At 61.4% G+C, this 20,793-nt stretch overlaps 1 protein-coding gene across 11 annotated transcripts in view; it reads left to right on the top strand.

Annotated features, from left to right (window-relative positions):
- NRG2 (neuregulin 2) overlaps window positions 1–20,793 on the top strand; it is a 183,355-nt gene that overhangs the window by 156,935 nt on the left and 5,627 nt on the right. For 2 of the 11 annotated variants that reach the window (XM_089335955.1, XM_051843444.3), the window contains exons 4-7: window positions 5,972–6,092; window positions 11,864–11,922; window positions 16,453–16,476; window positions 19,486–19,588. In XM_089335955.1, coding sequence (XP_089192081.1) covers window positions 5,972–6,092; window positions 11,864–11,922; window positions 16,453–16,476; window positions 19,486–19,588 — 307 coding nt within the window. Of the gene's footprint in view, window positions 1–5,971; window positions 6,093–11,412; window positions 11,494–11,863; window positions 11,923–16,452; window positions 16,477–19,485; window positions 19,589–20,793 lie in introns of those variants that run through there. The other 9 variants (XM_089335957.1, XM_051843446.3, XM_089335956.1 and 6 more) reach the window with 7 other exon arrangements.

Below are 20,793 nucleotides of genomic sequence, written 5' to 3'. Positions count from 1 at the left end.
ACGTAAGAGTAGCTGGCAAACATTCTTTGTTGGAGCTCGCTGGGGCTAGCCTGTTCACCCCTCGCTCCCTGTGGGCACCTGGTGAGGATCGTCCACTCTGCTCCGAGGCCTCTGCTGTTGCTTGTATCTAGGCCTGGCCATGTGGGCCATGTGGGGCCCTGCCGCCTCTGCCAGAGCGAGCAGCTGCCCTGAGACCCACTGCGGACTTGGGGGATGCCGTGCTATTAGGCAAGACTGAGGAGAGTCCAGCTCACACCTACCTTAAGGAATGATTTGTCAGCTTACAAAGCTGGCAAATCCAGAGGTCGAGCTGGCCCCAGATGTGACGGAGTCCAAGAGCTCCAAGAATGGGTCAGGATGCTTCCTCCCACCTCGTGTTGGCCGCGTCCCTTTTTGCTGTGAGATGGGCTTCTCGCATGTTTGGGGAATGGAGGGAGAGGGGCAGGCCGTAGGTTCAGACAGCCTGCCACCCTGAGGAAGGAGACGGCTCTGTCTGTGTGTGTGGCCACAGTTCCAGGGAGGGACGCCGGCTGGCCCTACCGAGGCCAAGTACCACAAGCCCACTGTGTGTGTGAAGGGGCGTCTAAGCGGCAGGACAGCAAGGGGCAGGCCCTGCGGGGGCTGGCAGTGCAGCACTTGCCCCCAGCAATGCTCTTGGCAGTGGAAGCAAACTACACCCAGGCCCGATCCCGCACAGGGCTAAGGCCTGAGGCTGCAGCAGGTTGGGAGGGTCCCCCACCCACACACACACACGCTGCAGTGCCACCCCACACGTGCGTCCAGCCTCAGCGGGCCTTGCTCTGGGCAGTGTGGCGAAGACAGCAGAGCCTTCAGGCTGGGCGCTGAGGGCAGATCCTTAAGCCCAGCAGGACAGCAGCAGGACAGCAGCAAGAGCTCAGAGACTCGGGTCCCAGCCCCGCGTCAGGCCACCCAAGCTACTTACCCCTCCTCCCTAGTCTCCCACGATGCCATCTCAGGGCCCTGTTGGATGAGCCTGACGCCCATTCCTCCCCAGATCTGGGATCCTGAGTTTGAGGTCAGAGCTGCCAGGCTGTGCACACACAGAACACACCTCCGCTGCTGTCCTGCACAGCGCACCCTTGAGGCTGGGAGGTGACAGAGCCACCGCAGGGCACCAGGAGCTCCCGTGGGGGACAGTTCCCAGCGGAGGTGCCTGGGCTCCTTGTTTACCCACAGAACCCAGGAGACCTGCAGCAGCCACACCCTGGGGAGGGGGTGGAGGGCGGGCAGCTGCTTCTGCCCCCTCTGACTCATCCCAAGGTGGGTTGGCTGGGCCCGCCCAGGCCCCAGGGAAGCTGGGCCTGGGGGGTGGGGTGCGAGGGAGCAGCAGGCTGCATGGCTCTGGCTCCTGGGTGCCTAATTCTCTGTCCGGGTGGAGGCTGCTGCTCCTTCCCCAGCTCTGCCAACTCACAAGAGCTTTCTGCCTTCCCAAGCTGCCTGGAGGAGGCGGAGTTGGCAGGAAGTTTGTGATGCTGGGGCGGGGGGGGCCTGTGAGCTTGGTCCAACCTGCTTCTGAGAGAACCCAGCTTCCTCGTCCAGGGTGAGAGAACTGTGAATGTCCCGAGGGTGTTACCCTGTGCCCCAGAGGGTGGGCACCTTTGACCTGGGGTGGCACAGGGCCATGGATGCCTTGAGAGGTCTCTGGACGTGTCTCCTGCCTGGAGGCTACACAGGGCTGTTTGAACACGTGCACACCTGTGCACCCTCGTGCATGCACTCAGCAAGCACTTAGTCCTCAAGACCCTCTCTGAGCTCTGGGAAGTCACAATCCTGGCCCCAAGCAAATCCCGGCAAGGGCGGGAGGCTGCCTCCTGGATCCAGCGCGACTGCCTCTGCTCTCAGAGTGCAGAGCAAGGCCGGGCAGCTGCACCCGGGAGAAGAGGCTCCTGCAGGCCGGGCAGCGAGCTGTGATGGACGAAGAGGCTGGGGCCTGGGCCTTACAAGACAAGCAGAGGTTTTTTCTCTGAGCCAAGGAGAAGAGCACTTGGCCTCGTAGCCATGGGCAGCAGGGTGGCGCCGCCACAGCGCCTCACGGGCCTGATAAACCCACCCCAAGACACCAGTGACTAAGAAAAGCTTCCTGGGCATTTGGCTAACATCGGTGTTTTTTTCTTAGACACAGCCTTTAAATCATCGCATTCATCCTTTTAACGTATTCAGCCCAGTGGCTCTTAGTACAGTCACAGAGTTTTATAATCATCAACTCTAATTCCAAAACATCTTTCTCACCCCAAAAAGCAATTTCGTGCCCAGTAGCAGTCACTCCACATTTCTGCCCCTCCCCCGAGCCCCTGGCAGCCATGTATCTGTGGGTGTACTTGCTCTGGACATTTCACATAAATAGCATCAGGATACGTGGCTTTTTGGCTGCTTCTGCTTAACATTGTTTGTCCGTGTTGTGGCACGTATCAGAACTGCATTTCTTTTGGTGGAATAATATTCCACTGTATGGATGCCAGACTTTCTCTGTCCATTCATCATGTGGATTATTGGGTCATTTGGATTGTCCACATTTGGACTATTACGAATACCACGGCTGTGCGTATTCGCGTGCATATAGGTTTTTCAATCTCTTGGGGACCTGCCTCGGGATAGAATCTCCGGGGCACGTGTGTGTTCTCTGTGTAATTTCAAAGGAACTTCCAAGCTGTTTTCCAAAGCAGCTGCCGCGTTTCATATTCACACCAGCAACACATGAGGGTTCCAGTTTCTGTATCGTCGCCACCGCCTGTTAGCATCTAACTTTTTAATTCTTGCCGTCCTAGTGGACGTCTGGCGGTGGCTCACTGTGGCTGTGATTTTCGTTTCCTCGTGACTTCACGGGAATTGTGCGATCAGAGACAACGCGTGGCAGCAGCGACAGCAGCCTGGCCCCTGGGAGGGCTGTGGAAGGCACGTCGCTCTGTGGAGCCTGGTGTTGATTTGCTCATTCATTTATCCACTCAGTAAAATGTGTGTGGAGCACTTGCCACGGCCCAGGCACGACGCTGGACCACCAGGCTCGGTGGTTGATCTGAGCGACGTGGCTCCTGCCTCGTGGAGTTTATGTTCTCGTGGATGAGCTGAGTGTTAGTGGCTGCCTACGCCCGTCAGAGCAAGTCCTGCAGCTACAAGTAGGACGGGGCTTCCAAAAGTTCGTGAAAATGGAAGGCAACAGTAAGTTTATTTTGGTGCGAAAAAATTTTGCCATTTTTTCACAAGATACATTTTCCAGGAACCTTTTCTAGACCCCACATAGCGCTCAGAGAAGGATCGGGCAGGAGCCTGGCCCGCCTGAGAGGTGAGGAGCTCCGACGCTGCTGTTGGGAAGGTCCTGCCGGAGGGCCGGGGCTAAGACCACTGCAGCCGGGACACACACCAGTGGCCGGGGAGGACTTGAGGGGCCTGGTGCCAAGAGCACACAGCAGTGCTGTGGTGGCGGAGGTGATGGAGCTGATGTGGCTGCTGCAAAGCTAACGGGTTTGAGAAGGCAACCGTGTAGGCCGCTCTAGAGTCCAGGGAGGAGGCAGACAAGACCATGGCCTGGCCTGGGGGAGGCAGGGGCAGGGTCTCTTGGCGAGGCCAGGGGTTGGGTGGCTGTAGGGACCAACAGAGGATGAGAAATCAGAGGCGCCCCTGGGTCTTAGGTTTGTGCCTTCGTGCCTGGGGGGAGGGGACTGCAGAAAGGCGAGGTTGGGGCAGGTGAGGGGGCCGGTTGTGGATACGTTGAGTGTGGGAGGCTGGGGGCCATCCTTGCAGAGGGTACAGGGTGTGGCCAGCTCCCCGACTCAGAGTCCCCTTCACTGATGCGCCTCCAAGCCCAGGGGCCACAGTGAGGGACACAGGTTCGTGGGCCAAGCAGTGTAGACGTGGGCTCCAGGGCCCCAGGCTGCTCCAATAGGCCCCAGCGTGAGCACCTCCGCGCAGGGCACAGAGCTCCCGCGGCTGCGGTTTGCTCACCAGTGAAGCTGGGTCTGTGGATTCAGGGAGGCCCAGCCGTCCCAGAGGAGGGGCCTGGGGACATGGCCCCCACATCCTCCCTGCCTAGCCCCCCTTGCCCACTCTGTGCCCTGCTCGGCCACTGACACCCTGGTGCAGGCAGACCAGGCTCTGTGTCCCAGTGCCGGGGCCTTCAAGAGCCACGACGTGTGTGTGTGACAAGCCCAGGCGTGGAGCTGCCTGCTGGAGTCACTGCCGTCCTTTGCTCAAGGGGGACAGCAGTGAGGGCAGGCAGTGGGCAGTCTCTGCCCCCAAGGCCCACAGAGGGAGCCGTGCTGGGGCGGCAGGTCTGGGCACAGCTCTCTGTGGCTGAGCCACACCGAGGGCCTGAGGCCCAGTCCTGTGCGCCTGCCTCCATCAAGCCCTGGTGCTGACGCATGCTCAGAGAGAAGCCGCACGGCCACAGGCGCCGGCAGCCCCAGACTGCGCCTCAACACACCCTGTGACTCCAGACAGGCCCGATGGATGCCTTCCCTGTCCCTGTTCCTCCTTGGCAACAGAAGCCGAGGGCAGGACAACCTCAAGCGCTTCCGCAGCAAGGGAACTTTAAAACTGACAGGCGTGGTGCCCTGGGCCGTTGCTCTTCTTATTCCCTCTCCTAGCACCCTGGTTCTCACTGACCCAGAAGTGGGACAGAGCCTCGCCCGAGGCCATCTCTCCCATCTGGCACATGGGTCCCAGCTGGGGCCTGCAGTGGAGCCCAGGGCAGAAGGCGTGCGTGTGTGCATGCGGCTGGCTGCCGGGCTGTGGAGGGGCAGGTGGGGGCCACCCTCGCACTGGGCTTTATCAGCGGCCAAGCGCACAGCCGCGGAGCTGTGTATACACTAGAAGCCCACGCTCCATCCGTCTCCCTAACGTCTAAACACCGAGGGCGCCAACTGCCTGTCCCCGGCAGCCGCCTCCCAGCCCTCTGGTTGAGGGGCGCCATGGAGACCCCTGCCGCAGGAGCCGGGACCAGCTGAGACAGGAGGCCACTGGTGGGTGGGAGTGGGGGCAGCCAGCCCTCTCTGGTTGCACAGCCTGGGGTGTAGTCTTCCAGGTACAAATTGACACTTGGGGCAAGAATTTTCTGGAAGCCATCCCTGATGGGAGGGTAGAGCTCCCCCTATTGTCATCTCTCAGACATCTCATGAGTCAGGTTTGCGGTCTGGGGTAGCCTGGGACCCCTGTCTGGCTCTCACTCACTTCTCACATCCCAGCTGCGCTGCCTCTTCGCCAGCAACCTGAAGCGCTGCCTCACGCCTGAGCTGTCCAAGGCCTGGAGGCTCCCTCCAGAGGCCACAGCTGGCTGGGGGCGAGGGGGCAGCAGGGGGCTGTCCGCGTCAGGAGAGAGGGGATCTTGGGTGCTGAGGGAGGTGGGACATAGTGGTCTCTGCAACCTTCTTGCAGGCCTTAGAGCCGGTCCAGCCCTGGGAGGAAGGGGAGAGTGGAAGCTGGGGTGGCCCCCCATCTCTCCAGCTGATAGGAAAGGCCAGTGCTTGACATATGTGCTGTTCCCTAAACCCCACTGCCTTCCGGCCACTCCCTGCTCCGCTGTGAGACGGTGTCCCCCTGCTGCACCTCGACCCGTCTCTCTTCCCCTCGGTACACATCAGTGGGCCGTGTACTTGCAGTGCCACGCCCGGAAGCACAGGACGAAAGAGGAAGAGAGGCCCTCCCACCCCCCCACCCCCCCAGAGAAAGCACCCTCTGCTGTCTTCTCACCCTCTCAGAAAAGGAAGACGGGAAAACCTGCCTGGACTCTGGAGTTTGGCCCGGAGCGGGGTTGCAGGGTCGCACCGTGCTGACCAGCAGAGCTCACGGTGGCCTCCTGTCTGCCTTGTTGGCCACCAGGAGAGACCTCCCCCACCCCCAGGCCTCCCCTCCCCAGTTGTTCCTGCGGCCGCTGCCCCACTGCCAGCTTTGAGTTGGGGCGTGCAGAGCCACGAAGGCGGTCTCAGTGGGTCACTGGCCATGTCTCTCGTACCCTCAGTGAGCACCACCCTGTCATCCTGGTCGGGGCACGCCCGGAAGTGCAACGAGACAGCCAAGTCGTACTGCGTCAACGGAGGCGTCTGCTACTACATCGAGGGCATCAACCAGCTCTCCTGCAAGTAAGTAAGCGCCGGGGGCGGGCGATGCCGGGCAGGCGTGGAGGCCTCCAGGAAAAGCGGGTTGCAGGCCACTGGCAAGGGGTCCCCAAGGGTGTAGGCAGGAGTTCTGCCCGCTTCCTAGCCCTTGCTGGAATACAAGGAGGCGCAAGCTCTAAAGGGCCCTGGGGCTCCTGCAGTCCCCACTTCCTAGGCCCTCCCCACCCAGTGTCCTGATGTGCACACTTTCTCCAACACCTTTGTAGATGGGGCTGCCACTCTGTGCCCCGGGCCCGGGGCGCTCTCCCCCTCCCCACTCCCTGCTGCTCCTCCCTGCCCCATCTCGGGACTCTCCATGGCCTGTTCCTGATGGATGTGTCCTGGGCCCCGGGCCGAGCACAGCTCCCAGAGCCCTTGGCAGCTGGGGGTCCTGCTCCTTGCAGTCTTGAGGCGAGAGGAGGGGTGGGCCCAGAACCCAGGGCTGGCCTCAGATCTCCCTGCTCTCCCTGCCCTGCTGGCCTCCAGTGTCCAGGTAGGCCCGTGGCCTCTTCTCCCAGTGCAGAGCCAGGGTGTCCCCAGCAGGAACTCCAAGGAGCCCAGAGACACCCCACCATCACCCCCAGAAAGCAGGGCAGGCAAGAGCATGGCCACCAGGGAGGGTTTGTTCAGGCCCAGGCAGATCCGGGCAGCTGGGCCCACAGGGCCTCTGACAGGTCCTGTGGTGGGGGTGTGAGGAGGGGGTGGGGAGCTGGCGGAGGGCAACACCAGCTCTGGCCAGGCCACGGGAGGGCTGGGAGGGGCCGAGCGAACAGCTTGGCTGCTGCAGCTGCCCCATCCCCCAAGCATCTGGGCAGAGGCCACCAGAGGTGTGGTTCAACCTCCCTGGGACAAGGTCACATCAGCACCACCTCTGACCTCCCGCTCCAGACCTGCATCCCCCTTCCTGGCTATAGCCTTCCCAGGAGTGTGAGCCTGCTGAGGGGGCCAGGGCTTTGGGAGACCCCCGCCCCCACCCCACCCCACCTAGCCTCGGGACCAGAGGGGCCACCTCCTTCTCACTCCCCCTCAGTGCTGGGGCAGCACTGGGGCCCTGGCCCCAGCTGGCCTCCTTGGCTGGCTTCCTCCCTAGTGCCCCCTTCACCTGCTGCCCTCTCCTTCCCGCCCTCCCCATCCCCACCCCCAGGGGACAGTCCCAGAGCAGCAGGTCCTCCTAGAAGTTCACAGCCACACTCAGCCCCACCCCCACCTCTGGGAGGCTGCCCCTGGGGAAGCTCCCAGCTCTTCGGGACAGACCTAGGAGATGCTCACAAGGTCCTAAACACCTGCCAGGGATGGCCCCGCCCTGCAGCCCCCTCTCTGCCCCCACCCCACACATAGGCCAGGAGTTCCTTCTTCCTGCCTCCTCACCCTTGAACCTCAAAGCGTCCAGTAGTAGCGCTGAACGGAGCTCTGGCTCCAGGCAGACGAGGTCACAGCCCTTCAGCACAGGTGCCAGGGCGGAGTGGGGGTGATGGGGGCCCAGAGTGTGGTGTGGGAAAGGGGGTGACGAGGTCTCAAGGTGCCCAGAGGGCCCTGCCAGCAAGGCTGCACCCCTAGGGTCCTGGGTCCTGCCCAGGTCATTGTGAGAGGAATCAAGGGCGAGAGCCCGAGCCATTGCCAAGACAGTGCCCTGCCTCCCCTCCCCCACCAGGACAACTGGGCTTCACTGCTTAGAACCTGAACTTGGCACCCAGAGCCGCCACCTCTCCGTCTCACTTTTCCTGAGTGCACCCCAGCCAGGGCTCCTGGAACCGCCTTCCCCGACTCCGACGCTCGGCAGGCGCGGGTCCGTCCCTGGCAGGTCCTCCGAGCTGTGCTGGAGAAGGCCGGGTGGGGGGGCAGGGCAGAGCCCAGAGGCCACTCTGGGGGCGGGCGAGCCGGGGGGGACGGGGGGCAGGCCTCTCAGGGTTCCTGATGACACCTGAATGGAACAAAAAGGAAAGAACTTAGGAAACGGAACTCACGTCTTACCATTTGTGCTGTTTGTTTACTTTTTATTTTGATTTTTTTGCATTGCCGCTTAGCTTGGATAATGAAACTACACTGGTCAGTTTCATTCCAGTTTCTATAAAAGTCAGTTTTCCTTCCTGGTTTTCTTACCCTTGTTGTTGTGTATTGGTTCCGAGCCCCGCAGGCCGTGTCGGGAAGCAGCACCCTGCGGCCCTCCTGTTTTTCTGGAACTCAGTGCCAAAAGAAACAGGGTCACTGATACTGAATTTGGTTTCACAAGAGAAAACTTAGGGAGATTTGAAAATGGGGGTCCAAACCCAGGTGACCGGCCCCTGTCTGGGCCAGACAGGGGCCGCTGCTTTCTCCTCTTCTCTCCGTGTTTGTTGAGCACGGTTGGTGCGTGACTCTTGGGGACTGGTTCAGGGGATGATGACAGAACAAGACTCTTTCCAGCCCTGTGCACATACCAGTGGCATGCCTCCCCCCACCATCGCTCATCCTCCCCTTCCCCCACCCCACCCCACCCCATCTGCCTGCTCATCCTCGCCGCATCTCCACCCCTGCCCCACCAACAAACGCAGAGACCCCCCACTCCCTCCAGGGGCCGGGGCACACTCTCATCCTCCATCCTCCCCTCCCCAGGAGAGGGCAGCACACATGGCATTATCCCCAGGCTACCAAAAGGAGAAACTGACGCCCGGGAGGTGGGCTGGGGAAAGGGGAAGGCAGAGGCCCTGACCCCTCTGTCGCCCCAGAAGCAGCCCTCAGGCTCTCCTCTCTGTGCCCCCACCACCACCCTGCTCTTCTCCAGTGCTGGGCACAGCCGCTCCCAGCGTCACAGCCGACGAGGAGCTGGGAGGCTGCCACCTGCCGCCCTCCTGGTCCATCCTCCGTGTCCCTGGCATTCAGAAGATAAACCCCTGTTTGAGTGGAGGCCACCAGCCGCCAGCCAAGCCCCCAGCTGAGTTCAGGCTCCCATCCTGGGGCTAACTTAGAGAGGATTAGGTTCAGCCACCCCTGGAGCCTTCTTTAGAGAAGCCCCAGCTTCAACAGGTAGCTGGAAGGCGAGAAATGAGTGTCCAGGCGCCCCCAAGAGTGAGTACCCCACAGACCAGCACTGACTCAGTCCCCGAGCCCCACACTCACAGCATCCACCCGAGACTTTTGCTTTTGTTCCACCAGTGGGAGAGCCCACTTTCCCAGAGCAGGAAGGTTAGGACCACAGTGTGGCATTACTCCACATTTGCATTGTGGGCCGTGTCACTGGTGTCCCCTGGAGTTGTGCAGCTTGGTGGTAAAAAGATGAGCCTGCAGGCTGGGTGTGCGACCAGGGACGTAGGCATGGCATTGTCACTGGTCCCATATGACAGCAGCCCTGCTTTTCAGCAGTGGGAATAAAGTTCCCCTTCGTCCCCTCCTGCCCCTGCACTCCCCTGTCTCTTAAACACACACACATTCACATATAGACACTCATACACATTCTCTCTCTCTCTCTCTCTCTCTCTCTCTCTCTCTCTCTCTCTCACACACACACACACACACGGTTCCCTGATTCCCAACGCCTGGCTTATCTCAGATATTGGAAAAAATCCCTCTTTCTTGTTCCCCTGTGGATTCCAAGAGTCACATCAAGGACTTCCTGGGTCTTTATCCTCCACCCACAAAGATGCTTCTGTTCAGAAAACCACTTCTGCCCGCACCTTCCCCATCCTGAGTGGACATCAGTTTCCAAGAGCTGAGTATGGCCTGGCCCAGTCAGGAGTCCTTAGCCACTGCCTCCATCTTCTTGGATGGGGCTGGGGACGAGTGCAGGGGCCCAGAGAAGGAGGCGTTGACAAAGGCTGCTGAGAGCCGCCACCTGCAAGCCATCCTGTTCACTAGGGCTGCGGGCTGCACTGCACCCGCCGCCTGGGCCAGGTACCCTGCACTCACTGCACCACTGCCTCCCCTGGGAGACCTGTCCAGGCCCAGAGAAGCTCCAGCTCAGCCACCCTGCCCCCAGCCAGTGGCCACCACCCACTCCGAGGCCGGCTGCTGCCCGCTTGCCCTGGAGAAGTCTAGCCAGGTTCCTGCCGGGCTGAAGCCTCTGCCCCAGCAGGACACGGTGCTGGTCTCAGCTCATTTCCTGCGAGAGAAGAGGCAGGGACAACACAGCCCCAGCTGTGAGGAGGGAGACTTGAGCGTGGGACACGCTGGCCCTGCCCCAAGCTCTTCCTCAGGGATCTGGCCTTGCTGGGGTTCAGAAGAGAGCACAGGGTTGGGAGCATCCCCCAGAAACCTGTGAGATGGGGACTCGCTTGAGGGCAGGGGCAGGAGGGAGCAGCCAGAGGACAGAAGGCCGTGGGCCACGGGGCTCAGGACAAGGTTAGGGGCACGGGAGAGGGTAAGTGCCTTGCAGCAGTAAGAAAGGCACCATGGGTGAGAGAGGCACAGGGCAGAGCCTGGCAGTGGTGGTGCGGGCCCCAGGGCCAGGCTCCCGGCTGGCCCCTGGTGAGCAGCAAGCTTCCAGGGTCCCCCCAGTGCCCCTGCTGCTCGCCCCACATGGTTCTCGCCACTTGAGCCCATGTTCCCTGCCTGCCCTGGGAGGCTGGTAACTGCAGCTCCTCCTGGGCTCCGCCCCTCCCTGCTGAGCCTTCCCCAAACTGGGTTCTGCAAGGGTTCCTCTAAAGGCACTCCCATGGTCAGACACACTTGGGGTGCACTGCAAGGCCTAGCTCTTTGCTCCCATGGACTGCTCACAGCCTTTGGCAAGCTAACGTGGGAGAGCCCTGGGAGCGGGTTCCCCAAACGCGTTTAGCCACAGAGCACTCCCAGACAGAACAGGCCCCACAGCTCCCAACTTCCTTTGGTCACGGTCACGCAGTCCAAGGACAGGATTCCCCTTGGAGCTCTCCAGGGCTGCACCATGGATCAGAAAAGCTGCCCAGGGTCCCGGGGGGTGGGGTGCAGTCCTTTAGTAGGGTCCAGAGGGGTGGTTCCCAGCACCCTGCCCACTGCCTGCCTGGCCCAGGGGCTGCTACCCCGGCTCCCTGGGGCCACCAGGCAGGTGAGAAGGCAAGGCTCAGCCCCCAGCAGGGCCACTAGTCAGCACCCCCGTCTCCTCCCCACACTTCCCCACGTCATCTTCCTCCCTGCCCCCCACCCTCCCTGCCACCCACGGAGCCACATGTGGTAGAGAGCCACGGGGCGGTTTCCAACCCTGCGCCAGCCCCGACCCCGGCCCCTTCAGCTCCGAGAGTGACCCCAAGTGCCTGACTTGGTTGTTCTCATTCATCACTGTGCACTTTGACTTCTAACCTGAGCCTCGCGGATGATGCCAGTTTGTTCTGTGATTTTTCCCCTTTTCCTTCTCCAGATGTCCAAACGGATTCTTCGGACAGAGATGTTTGGAGAAACTGCCTTTGCGATTGTACATGCCAGATCCTAAGCAAAGTATGTTTGAAGATACAAACACGAGTCCCTGCTCCTTAGGAAGCTTCGGCGCAGTCCCCCAATGTAGGGCCTAGGGCCAGGGGTGTTGGTTGTTTTGATCTTTGGCTGTTTTTATTTTTTTCTTTTCTTTTCTTTTTTTTTGTATTTTTGGTTGGTTTGTTCTTTTGTTTTGTTTGGCTTTGTTTTTCATTTTTGGCCTAATCCTTGGGTTTAAAGTTCAGGGCTACAGGTAAGGGGCAGAGTGGCCAGGCCAGTGCAAATGGTAACGGTGGCAAGGAACCCAGCGGGCACTGGCAGGAGCCTGTGCCGGGGTGTGGCGAGGCCTGTGGCTTGCTATCCTGGCTCTCTCTTTCTGGTTTTCTTTCTTTTGGTAGGTGTCCTGTGGGATACACCGGGGACAGGTGTCAGCAGTTCGCAATGGTCAACTTCTCCAGTATGTCTTTCTTCTATTTCTTCTCTTCCCTGGTGACTGGCAGTCCCCACCGTGGGAGGGATGGGGCCTGGCCTAGCGAGCCTGGGGGGAGGGGGGCCACGGCGGGTATCCTGGGCTCCTCTCAGCCCAGGGCTCCCCGCAAGCCTGTGCAGAGGAGACCGAGACCCCTCGGCCCCCGCAGGAACCCCAGCTCCATTCAGGCTGTGCTGCCTGGGCGCGGAGATGCCAACTTTCCGCTGCGGTAGGCAGGCGGCGCACGTGCGGGCTCCTCCGCGCCGCATCCGGACTCAGCCTGGCCGGAATGGCGCCCTCCCCTGCCTCTAAGGCCGCGGGTGTGTGCCCGGGTGTGCTGGTGTGCTCCAGAGGGAGAAAGAGATCTCGACAAAACCCGGTCCGGCCAGCGTAGGTTGCTTGCTTTTGGGTTTGGAGACCTGGACGGGGAAGCAAGGAGTGGAGGGAAGCAGGAGCCAGGGCAGTGGCTTGATGCCAGCTGCGTTCACGCGGTCTCAGGGTGCGGAGGGGCTCAGCGTGCGTGGCAGTGCGCAAAGATAGCGGACAGGAGTTCGCGGGGAGAACGCGCGGCTCTGTCCGGGCCCGTTCCAGTCTGACCCCCCATGGAGGACTTCATTCCCCTCCCTTCTCCCGCTTTGGAGGTTGGCGTTTTCTGGCTTATGCAGTTTTCTTTTAAAAGACCGAAAGGAAAAAAAAATTGAGCCCTGCGGCCCGAGGATGCAGCCCCGAATGTTCTGGGGTTTCGTCTGGGGCCTAGGAGTAGTTCCTGCACGTACCACCAGATGGAGGTGGAGAGAGCAAACAGCCACTGGCTGGCCGGCCCCCTCACCCGCCTCCTTGGAGAGGACCGGCCTCCTCCCCGCCAGGATGTCAGAGTGTCAGGTGGTACCTGGAGGTTGGGAGGCAGAACTGTGGGAGACGCAGTGTTTTAGGGTAGTCCTTAGTGAGAAGGGGCTCTGGGATTTGGGGTCTTGAGGTGGAGAAATGAGCCTTCCCGGTTCCCCCTCAGACCACAGCACGAACTGGAAAATTCCCTTCCCCCTCCAACCCAGGAAAGGCACGGAGACCCCAGGACTGGGAGGCCCATGGGCCCCGCGGGGCACTTTTCTTCCTAGCTGGTGGGAGGCAGCGCCCTCCCCAGGCAGCCATGGGGATTAGGGCAGAGACTGTGAGTGGGACACGTGGCCCAGCAGAATTCTCTGGAACCTAGCTCTGGGAGAACATCCAAGAAAGATCTAGACCTGTGTGAAGCAGCATGGGGCAGGAGGGGACTCGGGGAGTGAGGCTGAGCCTCGGGCCATGTGAGAGGCGCTGGGGGTCGTGCTCCTCTCCACCCGCCCTCCGCCGAGAGCCTCCCTGGCGTTCGGGACTGTTCTGGACGGGGAGTCCCAGCCCAGCAGCGCTCCGGAACTCGGGCTGCTGTCCAAGGCCTCCCTGCCAGCTGGGCTGCTTCAGCCTGCAGCTCAGATCTGCTGCGCGAGGGTCAGCAGGGCCCCGGGAGCCCAAAAACAAGCCTGCAAATGCAGCCCAGGCCCTCCCGCCAGTGTCGTCAGTCCTGTCACTCGTGGCTTTTTGCAAAGGGTTGATGCACTTTCGGCGCTTGCTTGGAGAGCTCCAGCAGGCGCTCCCTGCAAGGCAGCGAAGTGCTAGCCTATGCTCGCAGGCTCTGGGTCCCCACAGATCGGGATGAAGATGCCAGCTGCAGGGCTGACTGGCTTGAGGGGCCTCACTCGACGTCCCTAGGTTTGTTTTCTCATCTGTGCAGTGGGGCTACGCCTGCAGAGTTGCTGAGCGTGGGAAGTGAGTTAGGGCTTAGTGGAGGTCCAGCCGCACCTGTGAGGGGGCGAGACAGTCCCCTTCCCAGCGACAGCCCTACCTGTGAGAGGCAAAGGGTCTGACAGTCACACCTTGTGCACTGGGCACCTTCACCAGGTTACCCTTTGCAGGGACCAAGTCAGGCAGGTGTGCTCATGACCGCTCTTCGAAACTTCCGCTTCTCCCACTGACAGCCTCTGCAGGCAAACCGAGACCCAAAGCTTGCCCACTTGGGTACTTTCCTGTGGACGAGCACACACATGCAGACACACAAGCACGTGCTCACCCTTGCGCACGAGCAGCACACGCTCACATCGGCACTCGTCACTGCCGCCTCGTCTGGGTACCTGTGACTGTGTCATGACACGTGTTGAGGAGGAAGAATTTGTATGTTGTGTAGTGAGCCTGGCCTGGGCGGGAATCCAGCATCAGGTTGCCATGGTTACCAGTCAACATGCAAGTTTCTGGCCAATCAGACCCTCCTGTGTGTGACTCAGTGGTGCCACCCCCTCCTGGTGGAGTAGCAGCCGGGGCACATGATGCGTGGGAGTGTTTTCTTCACTGGGGAAGACTGCCCAGGGCCACTCAGAATCCATCCTCACGCTGCCCCCAAGACTGCCTACCTGAGTCTCTGGCCATGCCCTGTGACCTCACCCATCATACCACCTGCCACTGGTCCACCTGACGCAGTGCTGGCCTTGACCTTGAACAGCTGGCCCACGAGGAGTCCTGGACATGGTGGCTTCCACCATCCAGGCTCCAGAGGAGTGATACAGAAGAAAACCCCACAAGGGTTTTGGGAGGCCTGCCTGCCTAGGTGGCCGCTGTCTTCAGGAATGGCCAAGCAGGCCTGCCCAGAGACTCGATGGGCAGGAATAGCTATGGCTTAGCCCTCGAAGACCAGAGGCATGGCCTCCCGTCTGCCTTCTGCCTCAGATTTGCTGTGTGACCTTGGGAAGGTGTCCTGGCACTGCTGGTCCTGGCTGCCTTATGACCTGGTCCAAGAGTGGGGCCCAGACCAGCTCAGGGAGTCCTGTCCTCTTAGTGTTACAGGTGCTGAGGTTGAGCCAGGCTGCCCTCTTTGAGGGGAGCATGGTTGGCTATGGAAACAACGCGCGCACACTTGCACTTCCCAAGAGTCCCTGGGCTGTAGGTCAACCACTCAGTGACAGCGTCCCCAAGGACCGCTGGGTTTGTGCAGTTGTCTGTGCGCTCGGCACAGTCGGCAGCCTCTGGAGGTCCCAGGGAGGAGTGCACAGCTTGTCCCTGAGGCACCTTTGTCCCGCCCGCAGGCACAGTGAGGCTGCAAAGAAACAAACATCGAGATGGCTCCCCAGCCTTGGGTTACATAGAGCTGGTGTTGGAAGGGCAGAGACCAGTGCTTCGCTGCGTGGTCTCTGCGTGGCACTGGAGAGTCCAAGCCCCAGGCTCGTTGGGCCAGAGCCATTTTGGTCCGTGGCTCAGAGCCACACTTACCCTCTGCACTTTTGCAAGTGCAATGAACACCCTCTGGAGGGGTGGCTAACACGCGGAACTTCCCGCTGACTGCCCCTGCTCCCCGAGCTCTGCAGATGTCATCGCCACACGCAGTGTCAGGCCCACACCGATCCGGCCGACTGTGTGTGCGCAGAAGCCAGAGGTGGGGCAGGTCCGGGCCTGCTCCCATCCTCTGCCCCTGCACAGTCACTTGTGTTGGGTGAGGAAGCGGAGCCCCTGTGGGTTAGCCACTCCTCGTGGGTAGCGAGGGCTGCCACGGAGACGCAGGCCTGCAGACGGGGCCTGGCTGCTGCACGGAATGGGAGGGGGTGAGCTTTTGCAAAAGACGGCTGAGATTTCTGGGCTCCCATCCCAGAGGCTGATTCCACGGGTCTGGAGGATTCTGACGCCCAGCCAGGTCTGTAAACCTCCCAGGACCCCACAGCCAGGCCTGATCCTCCTGTCACAGATAAGACTGAGGCAGAGACAGCCTTGGCATCTCGCAGGGCAGCACGGCAGGCCAGGGCGTGAGTATCCACCGCGCAGGGCCCTGGCATCCCACATTCCGAACGTGGTTACTTCTGAGACGGTCCGTTGTGACCGTGGGAGGGGCTCGGTGTCCTGCAAGTGAACCCGCGCGTCTCTGAGTTGAAGCTTGTGCTTCTAAGGAGGAAAATTGGGCTCAGGCACCAGGGCCCAGCCCTGTGGCCTTCTGGGCTGTTGGGGGCTTCAGGTGGAGGCCAGGCCAGCTAGGGACACGGGGCAGGTCTGTGACCGCAGGCCGTTGTTCTCACTAGAACGGAGGGCACCGTGCGTGAGCGAAGGGCAGGGGAGCCTTCTCCAGGAACCGGAGAGCGCTGAGGGCCTGGCACTGAGCTGGGAGGAGAAGGGGGACCCGGGGACCCCCGCCCCCACTCGGGCACATTTGCCGACTGCGCCTCTGCCGCCACGCCGGGTACTAACCCCACGGCTCACCCTCAGAACCTGCCCTGCCTGCTGATTCTAACACTGCCTTTCTCTGCCTTCTTGGGGCTCCCAGGGACTGGGTGCCTGGAGGAGCTGGGTGGGGAGGGGACAGTACTAACCCGCTCTCGCCTCACAGGCTGCCTGCCGCTGTCTCTAGAGTCCTGACCGTCTCTCTCTCTCTCTCTCCCCCTCCTCCACCCCATCTCCCTCCCTCCCTCCCTCCCCCCTTCCCCTCTCGGCCGCCTCTTTCTGCACTACCAGAGCACCTTGGATTTGAACTGAAGGGTATGGAACGTCTGTGGGTCACTCAGCGCCATCCCCCAGCCTCCAACTCCAGTTTTCTTTCCAAAAAATGAAAACGGGGTGACCCTTAAACCTCCCCCAGGCCCCATCGAGATGGGCTGGCGTAAACTAGGTTGACCAGGGGGCAGAGAAGCCCGCGAAGGGCGGGGGCCATGGGCTGCAGGGGGTGTCCCCGGTCCCCTTGGGGTGCCTCAGAGGGGAGCCTTGGGCAGAAAGACACCCCTTCCCGTCGGACTGCAGTCTCCTGCCTTCTCCCATTTCCATCTCCATTGCTTCTCACTCTGCACCGGGCTTGTAGCTGATAGCTCCTTGTTTGTCTGCCCCTGCCTTGTGAGTCTGCATCAGGCTTGGCCATCTGCTTACAGCTGTCATTCTCTCTGTGGTCTGTCCCCAGCATGGCAGGACCTGCAGGACTCTGGGTGGCGCTGGCCTCTGCTGCCCACCCCTTGTCCCCTGCCACTAGTGGCTCCTGCCGTCTGGCGCCTGCAAGACTGGAAGGGATATTGGGGGGTTCGTGATGCCCTGACCCTGGCTTTGTGCAGGCATTATGGCAGGAGAGGAACAGGGGTGAGGCCCCTATGGGCCGGGAGCCTGCAGCTATGGGAGGTCCCTCACTGCGCTCAGGAGCAGCTGGAGCCACAGTCCTGTGTCCAGTGCCTGTCTGCACCTGCTGTTGGGGGGCAGGCAAGGGGTGGAGGCTCTGTGGGATCTGTGGTCATGCAGGGCACACAGGGGTGAGTCTACAGATGTGTGTTTGGGGGTGGCATTGGGGTAGACACGTGTGCACTGGTAGGTCTTGGGGCAGGATGTACATGCACAGAGCAGGCGCTGGGACGTCTGGGTTGAAGGCAGAGCTCTGTGCAGAGCCACGAGTGGGTGCATGCAGCCGTGTATCTGTCTGTGAGGGTAGCCTGCACCCGCTCTCAGCAACGCCAAACATCTACGAAGCACCAGAAGCTAGCACACACAGCCCCGATGTCCTGGTGCTCCCCGTCAGGGCAGAGTCAGGCAACAAACAGGGTAGTGATTGGATGGTGACCAGGGTGGGTGGCTGTGGTAGCTAAGTGGCCAAAAAGGGCGTGTGCCCCGAGGGGACGAACCCAATGAACTGAAACCTAAGGAGAAGTAGCTGACCCCCAAAACAACGGTGGGGGGTGCTGAAGGTGGAGGCACAGCAAGCACAGAGCCAGTGATGCTGAGCACAGGGGGCGGGGAGACAGGACCACAGCAGAGAGCCGGCAGGGCAGGGGGTACCAGGACACCAGGGGTTTTATTCCGACTGCAGTGGGAGCTGTTGTGGCTTTGGACAGACAGTAGCCCCGTCGGGGGGCAGGGTGGGGAGCAAGGGAATCGAAGGTGCCCACCACCAGATGTGAGGGGCCTCAGCTTGGACTCAGTTGGAAGCAGTGGAAGTGAGGGCGGTGGTCAGACCCACGATCTGTGGCCAGGTTAGGTCTCCGGGAAGGCAGCGACTCAGAGCGACTCCAAGGTTTGGGGCCTGAGCAGTAGGAAAAGCAGTGGTAAAATGTTGGGGAGAGGAGGGGCACGGAGCAGCCTCGGGGATCGGTGATGCCCTCTGGCCATGATCCTTGGATAGAAGTGGCACTCAGGGAGAAGCAGGGCGGGGGTCAGAAACCAGAGTGTCTGCACAGGATGGCCTTTCAAGTCTGCGTGTGATGTGGCCAGTGACGGGGACAGGTGGAGAAGGGTCAGAAGACCTGGGCCCAGGTCTGAGAGAAGGAAGCAGCAACTGAGACAAAAGGTCAGCCAGTGAAGGAGGACCTCAAGGCGGAACATGTGGTCAAAGGCCCTGAGGCAGCAGGCGCCGGGGGAGGGAGCCAGCTGAGGGGCCGCAGTGGCCACGGGACTCAGCACCATGGAGGTCGTCTTTGATGACATGAGTGGACCCCGAGATGTGACGCAGACAGGTGCTTGACTGGAAAGAACTGAGCAGGAGCGCCGTGGCGATGACGGCCACGGCGGGCAGCTGGCTGCGGTCAGCGGGCATGTGTGTGTGGCTGGCTCTAGGGGTGTGCGCAAGTGGGCTTCGTGAAGGCTCTGGCTGTGGCTCAGGTGTGGTTGGCGCTGCATGTCTATCTGGTGTTTGTTGGTTTGGATTCCTGTGCCACAGGAGATGCCACAAGCCGAAGAGATGAGGGACATTTCTCAGGGCTCCACCTGGGCACGGAGGCCCTGCTCCCACTTAGCCCCAGCCAGGAGGCGGGAGCAGCTGGCAGCTGCAGGGGTCACAGGGCGGGCTCTTGGGGCTGCAGCCTTGTGTGGCTGGTGTGGTCACCTCTTTCCTCCTCTTCCTCCTGCTGTCTCTGTTTCAGGAGGGCAGGGAGGGCCTTTTGGAGGGTTTCACGGTGCAACAGCTGGGCTGAGGGCTGGGCTGCCTCTGCGTGCCTTCTCATGGCCGAGACGGGAGGGTAGAGTGAGCACAGGCCTTTCTCCCCACACGTGCTCTGCAGGCCTGGCCCGCTCCCTCCTGAAGATGGCCCCTGGGTCTGATGTCCGTCCCCAGCCCAGAAGCAGCCAGTCGCCTCCTTCTCAGGGAAGCCGAGGTGGCTGAGCCCAGCCCGTGCCCAGGCTCTGCAGGTCGCTGCCCTGAAGAGCAGCGCCTACGGCCACCCATGTTTTCTGTAGCTGCCAGGCTATGGTGGGGCTGGGCGGGGGTCCTGGCCGGGGGGAGGGTGCCCCACCCCTTACTCTGTGGTCCTGGGAGCTCTCCCTCCACTCCATCCCCTCCCATCCTGCATTTTCCACTGGTGTGCTCTGGGCAGGCATGAGACGGGGAAGATGAACTCAGGTGGTTAGACCATGGGTAGGCGGGAGCTGGGAGAAGCAGAAGGCACGGTGGCGGTAGGCGGGGGTGGGGAGGGTTGAGTTGGGTTGGGAGGGGGCGGGGCAGGGCACCTGGCGTCAGGGGTCTCTGCGTCCCCCTTGACGTCTGCCTGCCTCCCTGCCCTCACTCCCGCCCTGCCTCTGCAGAAGCTGAGGAGCTGTACCAGAAGCGGGTCCTGACCATCACTGGCATCTGCGTGGCTCTGCTGGTTGTGGGCATCGTCTGTGTGGTAGCCTACTGCAAGACCAAGTGAGTGCCCGCCCCGGGGGGGATGGCCCCGGCCCTCAACCGGCTAGGCAGGGGCCTCTGTGGCCCATCTGAGGCCGACAAGCGGGAGCGGACGGTGGGGCAGGTGAGCCCCAGAGCACTGAGCCAGGAGTGAGCAAGAGCACAGGCTTGGGCAGGCGGCAGGCACGGCGGGTTCAAACCCCACGTGACCTTGAACAACCCGAGAAGCTTCTCCGCGTCCGCGTGGGAACCACCCGTGTGGACCTCCACGGAGCGTGCAGCTGCCCTCGTAGACAGGCAGGCTCTCAGGGTGCTGGCCCGGCAGGGAGCTGCATTCCCAACGAAGGACACCTCAAAGGGTACTGCGCAACGCTAGCCTGGGAGTGACGGAGGGAAGCGGGGGAGCTGGGGTGCCACAGGGGCTCCCCGAACCCTGGAGCAAGGACAAGTGCCAGAGGCAGTGTAGCTGGAAGAGTGCAAGCACAGCCGAGGCGGAGCTGCGTTCCCGGGCGTGAGCAGCCCGGGCTACCTGAGTCTAGAGAGAGAGGCAGGACCCAGTGGCACCAGGGGCTTTAAGAGCCAAGCTGCAGCACCTGAGTTTATTCTGAAGCTGAGGGGGAGCCAGTGAAGGCTGTAGAGTGATGTAGTGCGTAGGTCTGGCCCATCTGTTCAAATCTGGAAATGAGGGGTCTGGACATCACCAGCACTTGAGGGGCTGCCCCATCTGTGGGTCGAAGGCCCTGCTGTCCTTGCTACAGAGGAGCAAGGTGGGTGAGGAGCAAGGTGCCTGAGCCCAGGCAAGAGATCAGGTCCAAGAGAGAAAACGAAGTCCGAGAACTGGGGCAAAGCCAGCCCCCCGTTCTGACTCCACCGCATTTCCTCGTTTCAACAAGCCTTCAATCAAGGCTCGTGGGACACCAGGTCCTGCCCACTTGACTCTGAGCAGGGCCCAGTGTCAGGACGTGTTTTAGAGGCAGCTAACCTCAGCTGGAGGGCAGCACTTGGGCTGGGGGCTGAGAGGTGAGGACTTAGCAGGTGTTGCAGGTAAATGGATGGGCATGTGCAAAGGCCCGGAGGCCAGCCAGAGCAGGACGGGGGGGGGGGGGGGGGACTTGGAAACAAGCTATCCCAGGATGCAGCAAGCTGGGGGTGGAGCCCAGGGAGACCTGGGGTTGGGGAAAGAAATGGCGCATAGGGGGCTGAGGAAGGGCTTTCAGCAGGGGAAT

Source organism: Oryctolagus cuniculus, chromosome 6 (assembly GCF_051225735.1).
Source record: "Oryctolagus cuniculus isolate XC-2025 breed Fujian yellow rabbit chromosome 6, ASM5122573v1, whole genome shotgun sequence".
Lineage (NCBI taxonomy): Eukaryota > Metazoa > Chordata > Mammalia > Lagomorpha > Leporidae > Oryctolagus > Oryctolagus cuniculus.
The sequence above is the reverse complement of the archived record's forward strand: the minus strand, read 5'-3'. Positions and strand labels throughout refer to the sequence as shown.